This window comes from Procambarus clarkii, chromosome 27 (assembly GCF_040958095.1).
Source record: "Procambarus clarkii isolate CNS0578487 chromosome 27, FALCON_Pclarkii_2.0, whole genome shotgun sequence".
NCBI classification, from domain to species: Eukaryota; Metazoa; Arthropoda; class Malacostraca; order Decapoda; family Cambaridae; genus Procambarus; species Procambarus clarkii.
In genome coordinates, this window is record NC_091176.1 from 108477 (window position 1) to 122032 (window position 13556).

At 47.2% G+C, this 13556-nt stretch overlaps 1 protein-coding gene across 1 annotated transcript; it reads left to right on the forward strand.

The window, feature by feature from the left end:
* The first annotated feature begins 283 nt into the window (after window positions 1-283).
* LOC138369070 (uncharacterized) lies at window positions 284-868 on the forward strand. Its single transcript, XM_069332000.1, has one exon. The coding sequence runs from the start codon at window positions 284-286 to the stop codon at window positions 866-868; it is 585 nt and encodes a 194-aa protein (XP_069188101.1).
* The last annotated feature ends 12688 nt before the right edge of the window (window positions 869-13556 follow it).

The window sequence follows — 13556 nt, forward strand, 5'->3', positions numbered from 1 at the left end:
CTGGGTGTATTGTGTGTTAGGGTGTAGCCGGGTTACACTCCAGGGCGTTGTCTCTCCACATTACAGGGGGTATAGAGAAGAGTACACACTCACAAGTTGTAGTGACAGGAATGTACCTCAAGTGGGTCCTGGGAGTTCTGCTTCCCAAGCCCGGCCTGGCCAGGCTCAGTATTGCTTTGTTTTCACTAATGTCAATGTAAACATTATCATGTAGTGTGTTTACGATTCAAGAATCGTTTCCGGCCGTTCCCCCAAAAAATACACAAATGCCCAAACCCCAGAAATGCTTCAGAGTCTTCCCAAAAACCCCAGAAATGCTTCAGAGTCTTCCCAAAAACCCCAGAAATGCTTCAGAGTCTTCCCAAAACCCCCAGAAATGCTTCAGAGTCTTCCCAAAACCCCCAGAAATGCTTCAGAGTCTTCCCAAAACCCCCAGAAATGCTTCAGAGTCTTCCCAAAAACCCCAGAAATGCTTCAGAGTCTTCCCAAAAACCCCAGAAATGCTTCAGAGTCTTCCCAAAACCCCCAGAAATGCTTCAGAGTCTTCCCAAAAACCCCAGAAATGCTTCAGAGTCTTCCCAAAAACCCCAGAAATGCTTCAGAGTCTTCCCAAAAACCCCAGAAATGCTTCAGAGTCTTCCCAAAACCCCCAGAAATGCTTCAGAGTCTTCCCAAAAACCCCAGAAATGCTTCAGAGTCTTCCCAAAAACCCCAGAAATGCTTCAGAGTCTTCCCAAAAACCCCAGAAATGCTTCAGAGTCTTCCCAAAACCCCAGAAATACTTCCGGGTCTTCACACAAAAAAAACTTCCGGCTCTTTCCCACAACCCCAGAAACAAATTCTCTCACGCATACATCACGTTGGCTGATTTCCTTGTGCATCAGTTTATATAATTAAATACATTACTATTGTTGAACCAGAATGAAACATTATGAACCTTTCTGAACAAAAATGACAACACAAAAAAAAAATGTTTTTTATTACCGAGATAATAGGCGGGGCTGACAATATTACCTTCTTGGGAGTAAGGCAAAACACACGCGTGCACGCACGCACGCACGCACGCACGCACGCGCGCGCACACGCGCACACACGCACACGCGCGCACACACACACACACACACACACACACACACACACACACACACACACACACACACACACACACACACACACACACACACACACATTAGGGGGCCTCGTAGCCTGGTGGATAGCGCGCAGGATTCGTAATTCTGTGGCGCGGGTTCGATTCCCGCACGAGGCAGAAACAAATGGGCAAAGTTTCTTTCACCCTGAATGCCCCTGTTACCTAGCAGTAAATAGGTACCTGGGAGTTAGTCAGCTGTCACGGGCTGCTTCCTGGGGTGTGTGTGTGTGTGTGGTGTGGGACAAAAAAAAAAAAAAAGTTGTTAGTAAACAGTTGATTGACAGTTGAGAGGCGGGCCGAAAGAGCAAAGCTCAACCCCCGCAAACACAGCTAGGTGAATACTGCTAGGTGAATACACACACACACACACACACACACACACACACACACACACACACACACACACACACACACACACACACACACACACACACAGGAACCTGTGTAAGGTATCATTCAGAACCTTGTATACCACATATGAAAGACCAATCCTGGAGTATGCGGCCCCAGCATGGAGCCCGTACCTTGTCAAGCACAAGACGAAGCTGGAAAAAGTTCAAAGGTACCTGGTTGATGGGATTCTGGGAGTTCTTCTACTCCCCAAGCCCGGCCCGAGGCCAAGCTTGACTTGAGAGTTTGGTCCACCAGGCTGTTGCTTGGAGCGGCCCGCAGGCCCACATACCCACCACAGCCCGGTTGGTCCGGCACTCCTTGGAGGAAACAATCTAGTGTTCTCTTGAAGATGTCCACGGTTGTTCCGGCAATATTTCTTATGCTCGCTGGGAGGGTGTTGAACAACCGCGGACCTCTGATGTTTATACAGTGTTCTCTGATTGTGCCTATGGCACCTCTGCTCTTCACTGGTTCTATTCTGCATTTTCTTCCATATCGTTCACTCCAGTACGTTGTTATTTTACTGTGTTATTTTACTGTGTTATTTTACTGTTATTTCACCATCGCGCAAGCAACCACAGGGTGGAGCACCTTAATTAAATTAGTGCAAAACGACACTGTAGGAGGTCCAGCAGAAATAAGCAACAAGGCTCAGTGCTCAGGAGGCTGAGGTACTCTGAGAGGCTGAGTAACTGCTGCTCACCACGCTCAGGGGGAGGAGGACCTTCGGGGGGGAGGGCACCTCCCTTGAGGTCACCTTGAGGTGCTTCCGGGGCTTAGCGTCTCCGCGGCCCAGTCGTCGAGTAGGCCTCCTGGTGCAGGCACGACAACAAGGTGCTCAGGAGACTCGCCACACTACAGTGCTCACTGAAGCAACAACCACTACCCGGCGTAACGAGGCCATGCCGCAGTGGACTCACAAGAGCGTGATGCAGCTTGGAGATAATGCTTTGCAGCACCAAACAATATTCAAAACAATGTGATTGTTGTCGTATAGAAACAAATTCTGTCTAACATTTGGGTTAGGCGGAGTCATGGGGTCCGCTCCACCATAACGAGGACACGGAGCTGTGGCTCAGCCCAGCCCCGTGTAACTGTGGTATAGTTACAGCCCCGTTCCTGTGCCAGGTAAGTCCACTACGGGCTCACCATAGCCCGTGCTGCTTGGAACGTTTTGCTCCGAGTAGCTCAATGTAAAACAACAACAACTGTCTCCTTTGGTCCTGGTAATGGCTTCAAACAGCCTCCACTTACGGGCTATTCATGCCCGTGCCACCTCTTGGGTGGCTCGTCCATGAAAAGAGGGAACCTGGTAGTTTGTCTCCTATCCTTCGGCCAGAAGGGTGGCATCACAAGGCACGCCTGACTCTCCTCCGGATCGTTACTTGTGGCTCTCTCACAACGCTCACGTTGATGACGTCTTAATTCAGCGCTGGCGTCGTAGTGATGCGATAACCAGTTTGGAATTATATCGTAAGTACTTCTATGTGTGCACACAACCTCACACTCCACTACACAACCTCACACAACCCTAACCTGCATACCATGCAAGATGACGGAGAAGATTGTGCGAAGAAAGCTAGTGGAGCACCTGGAGCGAAAGAACTTTGTAACACAGCATCAACATGGATTCAGGGATGGCAGGTCCTGCCTAACAGGGTTACTTGAATTCTACGACCAGGCAACAAAAATAAGGCAAGAAAGAGAAGGGTGGGCAGACTGCATATTTTTGGATTGTCAGAAAGCCTTTGACACAGTGCCACACAAGAGGCTAGTGAAAAAACTGGAGATGCAGGCTGGAGTGAAAGGGAAGGTACTCCGCTGGATACAGGAGTACCTAAGTAACAGGAGACAACGAGTCAGTGTGAGGGGTGAGGTCTCAGATTGGCGAGACGTTACGAGTGGAGTACCGCAGGGGTCAGTCCTTGGACCTATACTGTTTCTGATATATGTAAATGATCTTCCAGAGGGTATAGAATCGTTTCTCTCAATGTTTGCCGATGATGCAAAAATTATGAGGAGGATTGAAACTGAGGATGATAGTAGGAGGCTACAAGATGACCTAGACAGACTGAGTGAATGGTCCAACAAATGGCTGTTGAAGTTCAACCCGAGTAAATGCAAAGTAATGAAACTAGGTGGTGGAAATAGGAGGCCAAACAAAGGATACAGAATAGGAGATGAAGTACTTAATGAAACGAACAGAGAGAAAGATCTAGGAGTTGATATCACACCAAACCTGTCTCCTGAAGCCCACATAAAAAGAATAACGTCTGCGGCATATGCGAGGCTGGCTAACATCAGAACAGCGTTCAGGAACCTGTGTAAGGAATCATTCAGAATCTTGTACACCACATATGTAAGACCAATCCTGGAGTATGCGGCCCCAGCATGGAGCCCGTACCTTGTCAAGCACAAGACGAAGCTGGAAAAAGTCCAAAGGTATGCCACTAGACTAGTCCCAGAACTAAGAGGCATGAGTTACGAGGAAAGGCTGCGGGAAATGCACCTTACGACACTGGAAGACAGAAGAGTAAGGGGAGACATGATCACAACCTACAAAATCCTCAGAGGAATCGACCGGGTAAACAAGGATAAACTATTCAACACTGGTGGGACGCGAACAAGGGGACTCAGGTGGAAACTGAGTACCCACATGAGCCACAGAGACGTTAGAAGGAACTTTTTCAGTGTCAGAGTAGTTAACGGATGGAATGCATTAGGCAGTGATGTGGTGGAGGCTGACTCCATACACAGTTTTAAATGTAGATATGATAGAGCCCAGTAGGCTCAGGAATATGTACACCAGTTGATTGACAGTTGAGAGGCGGGACCAAAGAGCCAAAGCTCAATCCCCGCAAGCACAAATAGGTGAGTACACACCACTACACCCCCTTCACACACCACTACACAACCCCACACACCACTACACACCCTTCACACACCACTACACAACCCCACACACTACACACCCTTCACACACCACTACACAACCTCACACACCACTACACAACCTCACACACCACTACACAACCTCACACTCCACTACACAACCTCACACACCACTACACAACCTCACACACCACTACACAACCCCACACACTACACACCCTTCACACACCGCTACACAACCTTCACACACCGCTACACAACCTCACACACCGCTACACAACCTCACACTCCGCTACACAACCTCACACTCCACTACACAACCTCACACACCACTACACAACCTCACACACCACTACACAACCTCACACACCACTACACAACCTCACACACCACTACACAACCTCACACACCACTACACAACCTCACACACCACTACACAACCTCACACACCACTACACAACCTCACACACCACTACACAACCTCACACACCACTACACAACCTCACACACCACTACACAACCTCACACTCCACTACACACCCTCACACTCCACTAGACAACCTCACACACCACTACACACCCTCACACTCCACTACACAACCTCACACACCACTACACAACCTCACACCACTACACAACCTCACACTCCACTACACAACCTCACACACCACTACACAACCTCACACTCCACTACACAACCTCACACACCACTACACAACCTCACACTCCACTACACAACCTCACACTCCACTACACAACCTCACACACCACTACACAACCTCACACACCACTACACAACCTCACACACCACTACACAACCTCACACACCACTACACAACCTCACACACCACTACACAACCTCACACACCACTACACAACCTCACACACCACTACACAACCTCACACTCCACTACACAACCTCACACTCCACTACACAACCTCACACTCCACTACACAACCTCACACACCACTACACAACCTCACACACCACTACACAACCTCACACACCACTACACAACCTCACACACCACTACACAACCTCACACACCACTACACAACCTCACACACCACTACACAACCTCACACACCACTACACAACCTCACACACCACTACACAACCTCACACACCACTACACAACCCCCACATGTGATCTTATTTCTTAGTACTCTTTCAAAAATTTTTATGATGTGTGATGTTAGTGCTATCGGTCTGTAATTTTTTGCAAAGACAAGCAAAACGCTGATGTAATTTACACAGGTTTCGCAAAAGCCTTCGACAAATGTGACCATGGTCACTCTGATGCACCTGTTCACCTAGCAGTAAATAGGTACCTGGGAGTTAGACAGCTGCTACGGGCTGCTTCCTTTCGGATGTATAACAAAACATATGTTTTGTTATACATCCCCCAGATGTATAACAAATCTGGGGGATGGGCTGTGATATCAACCCCCAGATCTTTCTCTCTATTGGACTCTTGCAGGATTTAGCCGAAAGAGCAGAGCTCAACCCCCGCAAGCACAACTAGGTGAATACAACTACCTTACCTTGAGGTGCTTCCGGGGCTTAGTGTCCCCGCGGCCCGGTCGTCGACCAGGCCTCCTGGTTGCTGGACTGATCAACCAGGCTGTTGGACGCGGCTGCTCGCAGCCTGACGTATGAGTCACAGCCTGGATTGATCAGGTATCCTTTGGAGGTGCTTATCCAGTTCTCTCTTGAACACTGTGAGGGGTTGGCCAGTTATGCCCCTTATGTGTAGTGGAAGCGTGGTGAACAGTCTCGGGCCTCTGATGTTGATAGAGTTCTCTCTCAGAGTACCTGTTGCACCTCTGTTTTTCAACGGGGGTATTCTGCACATCCTGCCATGTCTTCTGGTCTCATGTGGTGTTATTTCTGTGTGCAGGTTTGGGACCAGCCCCTCAATTATTTTCCACGTGTAAATTATTATGTATTTCTCCCGCCTGCGCTCAAGGGAGTACAGATTTAGGCTCTTTAGTCGGTCCCAGTAATTTAGATGTTTTACTGAGTGGATTCTAGCAGTAAAGGCTCTCTTCACGCTCTCTAGGTCAGCAATTTCTCCAGCTTTGAAAGGGGCTGTCATTGTGCAGCAGTACTCCACTCTAGAGAGCACAAGCGTTTTGAAAAGTATCATCATCGGTATAGCATCTCTAGTGTGAAAAGTTCTTGTTATCCAACCTGTCATTTTTCTTGCAGTTGTGAACAGGCTACTTTATTGTGTTCTTTAAAGGTAAGGTCTTCCGACATGAGTACACCTAGATCCTTTACATTGCCTTTTCGTTCTATGTTATGATTTGCCTGAGTTTTGTACGTGGTTTCTGTTTTTATATTTTCAATTTTTCCATAGCGCATGAGCTGGAACTTATCCTCGTTAAACACCATATTATTTTCTGTAGCCCATAGAAAGACCTGATCTACATCTGATTGGAGGTTTGTCGTGTCCTCTATGTTGCCAACTCTCATGAAAATCCTAGTGTCATCTGCAAAGGATGATACAGTGCTATAGGTTGTGTTCTGGTCTATGTCCGATATGAGGATGAGAAAAAGTACTGGAGCAAGCACAGTACCCTGGGGGACTGAGCTCTTCACGGTTGATGGGCTGGATTTTATTTTGTTGACTATTACACATTGGGTTCTGTTAGTCAGGAAATTGTAGATCCATCTGCCTATTTTCCCAGTAATTCCTTTTGAACGCATTTTATGTGCAATAACACCATGGTCACATTTATCAAAGGCTTTTGCGAAATCTGTGTAAATTACATCAGCATTTTGTTTGTCTTCCATAGCATCTAATGCCATATCATAGTGGTCCAGCAACTGCGACAGGCAAGAGCGCCCTGTTCTGAAACCATGTTGTCCGGGGTTATGGAGATGCTGTGATTCCATGTATTTTGTGATCTTACTTCTTAGCACTCTCTCAAAAAATTTTATGATGTGCGATATTAGTGCTATCGGTCTGTAATTTTTTGCCTCTGCCTTATTTCCTCCTTTATGGAGTGGTGCTATCTCTGCTGTTTTTAGTATGTCAGCGATAACGCCAGTATCTAGACTTTGTCTCCACAGAATGTGAAGGGCCAGCGATAGTGGTTTTTTACAGTTCTTGATGAATATGGAGTTCCAAGAATCCGGGCCTGGTGCAGAGTGCATAGGCATACTGTTTATAGGCTTCTTCAAAATCTAGTGGGGATAGGACGACGTCTGATATATGATTTGATGTTGGTATCATATCCATGAAAAATTCATTTGGGTTATCAATCTTTAGTGCATTTAATGGCTCGCTGAAAACAGAGTCGTACTGCTTCCTCAGTAACTCGCTCATTTCTTTGTCATCGGTGAAAGTTCCATCTCCCTTTCGCAGGGGCCCGATACTAGATGTGGTTTTTGATCTTGATTTTGCATAGGAGAAAAAATATTTCGGATTTCTCTCTATTTCACTGATGACCTTTTGCTCTCTTTGCCTCTCCTGGGTTTTGTATGATTCTTGTAGCTTGAGTTCAATTGTTTCTATTTCTCTACCTAACCTTCTTCGCCGTTCTTGAGATAGGGTGCGACTCTCAAGTTGTTCCGCGATTCGTTTTCTTCGCCTACATAGGGAACGACGTTCCCGTTCCAATCTGCATCTCTTTCTCTTTTTTCTTAGGGGTATGCGGTTTGAACATATTTCTAGTGCTACTGAGCTTATTTTTTCCAGGCACTGGTTCAGGTTTGCATTTTCTAGCTGTTCTTCCCAGTTTATTTCTGTGAAGTCCTGGTTTATTTGCTCCCAGTTTATCTGTTTATTATTGAAGTTGAATTTGCTGAAATCTCCTCCACCGGGAATCTGAACTGGTTTTGAAGGTCCATTCCCCATGGTTGTCATAACTTCAATTAAGTTGTGATCTGAGTAACAGGTATTTGTAATCATTATGTTCCCGATCAATTCATCATTATTAGTGAAAATGAGGTCCAGCGTGTTCTCCTTCCTAGTTGGTTCTACTATTTGCTGGTTTAAGGCAAACCTATCGCACATCCGTAGCAGGTCATTTGCATGTGCCTGTTCATTTAGGCTACTTCCTGGTATTCTTTCTGATATTACTGTATTAGCCAGGTGCTTCCATTTCAGGTGCCGTAGGTTGAAATCCCCAAGCAGGATGATGTTCGGAGCTGGATTTGCGAGGTTTTCCAAGCAGTGCTCTATTTTCATTAGTTGGTCTTTAAACTGCTGAGGGTTTGCCTCCGGTGACTTATATACAAAGGACAACAACTACATTTAGGATCTCTATTTTGACTACCACCATATCATTTGAGGTGTTTAGCAGCTCAGTACAGATGAGTGTGTCTTTGATGTAGAGGCTGACCCCACCCTGAAGCCGGTGTTTCCTATCACATCTGAAAAGACTGTACTCTGAGATCCATATTTCACGATCAAGGTAGTCCTTTGTGTGAGTTTCCATTAGGGCTGCAAACACTGCATTTGCCTCATGAAGGAGACCATCTATAAAGTGAACTTTGTTGGACTTGCGTGTTTTTATACCCTTGATGTTGGCAAATATAAATGATGTTATCGTGTTAGTGGAAGTGCTGGATGCCTTACTTGGTGTTAATATCTGAGGCTCTGGTAAGGAGGCCACTGTGTTTGCGTCCTCTCTAGCATTTGACCGAGTTGGTGGTAGAGTCTGGTCATTTTTAGCCATTCTTCTCCTCCTCCTCTTGCTAAAAAATTATCCCGGTCGATGGAGTAGTGGCTGTTTTCATAGTGGTAGTCTGTCGGTTTTATTCGCCTAGAGCATACAGAGCATACATACAAACATACATACGTATTCTAGGCCTCGCAGCTGACTGGACAGCGCTATGGGATAGTAGTCCTAATGGCCCGGGTACGATTCCCGGCGGAGGCGGAAACAAATAGGCGGAGTTTCTTTCACCTTGATGGACCTGTTCACCTAGCAGTAAATAGGTACCTGAGAGACAGCTGCTACGGGCTACTTCCTGGGGGGATTGTGTGTGTGCGTGTGTGTGTGTGTGTGTGTGTGTGTGTGTGTGTGTGTGTGTGTGTGTGTGTGTGTGTGTGTGTGTGTGTGTGTGTGTACTCACCTAATAGTGCTTGCGGGGGGTTGAGCTCTGGCTCTTTGGTCCCGCTTCTCAACTGTCAATCAACAGGTGTACAGATTCCTGAGCCTACTGGGCTCTATCATATCTACATTTGAAACTGTGTATGGAGTCAGCCTCCACCACATCACTTCCTAGTGCATTCCATTTATTAACTACTCTGACACTGAAAAAATTCTTTCTAACGTCTCTGTTGCTCATCTGGGTACTAAGTTTCCACCTGTGTCCCCTTGTTCGTGTCCCACCCGTGCTGAAGAGCTTGTCTTTGTCCTCCCTGTCAATTCCCCTGAGAATTTTGTAGGTGGTTATCATGTCTCCCCTTACTCTTCTGTTTTCCAGGGATGTGAGGTTCAGCTCCTTTAGCCTTTCCTCGTAGCTCAATTCTCTCAGTTCCGGGACGAGCCTGGTGGCATACCGCTGAATCTTCTCTAGCTTTGTCTTGTGTTTAACTAGGTATGAACTCCAGACTGGAGCTGCATACTCCAGGATTGGTCTTACATAAGTGGTATACAGGGTTCTGAAAGATTCCTTACACAGGTTTCTGAAGGCAGTTCTTATGTTGGCCAGTCTAGCATATGCCGCTGATGACATTCTTTTGATGTGGGCCTCTGGGGACAGGTTCGGTGCGATATCAAGCCCCAGATCCTTCTCTCTATTTGACCCTTGCAGGATTTCCCCTCCCAGATGATACCTTGTGTTCAGCCTCCTGCTCCCTTCGCCTAATTTCATCACCTTACACTTTTCTGAGTTGAACTTTAGCAGCCATTTTCTAGACCATTCCTCCAGTTTATCCAGGTCATCCTGTAGTCTCTGTCTATCTTCATCCGTCTTGATTCTTCTCATAATTTTTGCATCATCAGCAAACATCGAGAGGAATGAGTCTATTATACCCTCTGGAAGATCGTTCACATATATTAGAAACAGGATGGGTCCAAGTACTGAGCCCTGTGGGACTCCGCTGGTGACATCTCGCCACTCTGATGTCTCTCCTCTCACCGTTACTCGCTGTTTCCTGTTGCTTAAGTACTCCCTTATCCACTGGAGCACCTTCCCTTTTACTCCTGCCTGTTGCTCCAACTTTTTTAACAGCCTTTTATGGGGTACTGTGTCGAAGGCTTTTTGGCAATCCAGGAAAATGCAGTCGGCCCACCCTTCTCTTTCCTGCCTAATTTTCGTTGCCTGGTCATAAAATTCTATTAAACCTGTGAGGCACGATTTACCATCTCTGAACCCATGTTGGTGGTGCGTTACAAAGTTATTTCCCTCCAGATGCTCTACGAGCCTTTTCCTCACGATCTTCTCCAGCACCTTGCATGGTATACAAGTTAAGGAAACTGGCCTGTAATTCAGTGCCTCTTGCCTGTCACCCTTTTTGTATATTGGGATCACGTTAGCTGTCTTCCAACTTTCTGGTAAGTCTCCTGTTTCCAGTGACCTGTTATACACCATAGAGAGTGGCACACTTAGAGTGTGTGTGTGTGTGTGTGTGTGTGTGTGTGTGTGTGTGTGTGTGTGTGTGTGTGTGTGTGTGTGTGTGTGTGTGTGTGTGTGTGTGTGTACTCGCCTAATTGTACTCATCTAATTGTGCTTGCGGGGGTTGACCTCTGGCTCTCTGGTCCCGCCTCTCAACCGTCAATCAACAGGTGTACATGTTCCTGAGCCTATTGGGCTCTATCATATCTACACTTGAAACTGTGTATGGAGTCAGCCTCCACCACATTACTTCCTAATGCATTCCATTTGTCAACCGCTCTGACACTAAAAAAAGTTCTTTCTAATATCTCTGTGGTTCATTTGGGCACTCAGTTTCCACCTGTGTACCCTAGTGCGTGTGCCCTTTGTGTTAAATAGCCCGTCTTTATCAACCTTGTCGAGTCCCTTGAGAATCTTGAATGTGGTGATCATGTCCCCCTTAACTCTTCTGTCTTCCAGCGAAGTGAGGTTTAATTCCCGTAGTCTCTCCTCGTAGCTCATACCTCTCAGCTCGGGTACTAGTCTGGTGGCAAACCTTTGAACCTTTTCCAGTTTAGTCTTATCCTTGACTAGATATGGACTCCATGCTGGGGCTGCATACTCCAGGATTGGCCGCGTGCGTGCGTGCGTGCGTGTGTGCGTGTGTGCGTGTGTGCGTGTGTGCGTGTGTGCGTGTGTGCGTGTGCGCGTGTGTGTTTACTAGTTGTGTTTTTACGGGGTTGAGCTTTGCTCTTTTGGCCCGCCTCTCAACTGTCAATCAACTGTTTACTAACTATTTTTTTTTTCCCACACCACACACACACACACACACACACACACACACACACACACACACACACACACACACACACACACACACACACACACCAGGAAGCAGCCCGTGACAGCTGACTAACTCCCAGGTACCTATTTACTGCTAGGTAACAGGGGCATTCAGGGTGAAAGAAACTTTGCCCATTTGTTTCTGCCTCGTGCGGGAATCGAACCCGCGCCACAGAATTACGAATCCTGCGCGCTATCCACCAGGCTACGAGGCCCCCCTGTGTGTGTGTGTGTGTGTGTGTGTGTGTGTGTGTGTGTGTGTGTGTGTGTGTGTGTGTGTGTGTGTGTGTGTAATTAAGAAGTGGTGGTGGGGGTTCACGTGTAATCTTTTTCTAAGAGTTTATCTACACTGTCACGTTGATTAAGGAGCGGGTGTTGTGTAGGGGGTGATGGAGGAAGCCAGAAGGGGGTGAGGGGGGGGGGGAGAGGTAAGAGAGGTTGGCGGGCATATATAGACATCTACATATGCTGAAATACACGTGAAGAACCTCTCACACACTCACAGCTCCCTGACAAGAGAGAGCAAGTTTAGCTTAGCTGCCAACACCCACACATGGTGTCAGCAAGGCGGACAGTCCGCCTGCTATCACAACTCACACTATACTTCCAATTTCGAAAGTTTCCCTTCGCCGGTGCCACTTAATGTTCTTTATTAAAAGACAAAAATAACGGGGGCGGCGTCCCCATCTTAACGACTTGTTTTGGGCAGGACAACTGGGCCGCGCCCTCCCCATGGCGCCTTGCCTCCACCCGAACCCCACTTCCACCCCGAACCTCATCTCCTCTCCCAATCTTGCCTCCCCATCGTCCGCCCACACCAGCACCCCCACAGCAGCACTCCTTCACTCATCAACATCTCCCCCTACCACAAACATCTCTCTTTCCCCACTAATGGTTTCTTAGAATCCAATCATGCCTCTCCAACACCAACACCACACACCACTTCTACACCACCCCCCATCACCTCCCTCCCACCCCCACCCCCCTCTCCTCGGCCAAGCCTAACATATAAGCCTTATGGAATCAATAAAGCCTCTAATATTTACTGCCCGTCAATACCCACCGTCAAAACTGTACGAGTTTGGATCCAGTTCTTCCTATATGTTCCATGCTTGTGTCACCTCTCTCGTCTACACTCCAAAGAGAACAATTGCTTTGAAGCGGTTGCAACAGTTTAAGTGTTTTAATGACTAAACACCACTCCAAAACCTGACGAGCAACAAAAAAAAAAACGGCGTCTAGGAGATGGCTTCAAAACCATACCCGCACAATCCCCCCCCCCCCCAATGCACTCTGGCTCCGTCAACCCGGTTAGGCTTCAGAGGAAGCCTCGGGACCCTCGTGAGTGCAGTAGCACTCCAGGTTGCAATTCCTTTGACCATGTGGTAGTACAGTTGATCAGAGCGCGTCTAGGAACGTTCAGCACATAGGTTCGATCCCTCATCACGGCTCCTGTGGATTTGTTCTTTGATATATCACGTTAATGTGATTTCTCTGTGTAGAATAATAATAATAAGTTACCCTTGGATCCCCACACGTGTGTTCTGATGATACGACCTTCATCACACGTGTGTTCTGATGATACGACCTTCATCACACGTGTGTTCTGATGATACGACCTTCATCACACGTGTGTTCTGATGATACGACCTTCATCACACGTGTGTTCTGATGATACGACCTTCATCACACGTGTGTTCTGATGATACGACCTTCATCACA

Bases quoted from the DNA above. Each gene is read 5' to 3' on its own strand.
- LOC138369070 (XM_069332000.1), top strand. From the start codon at position 284: ATGCTTCAGAGTCTTCCCAAAAACCCCAGAAATGCTTCAGAGTCTTCC.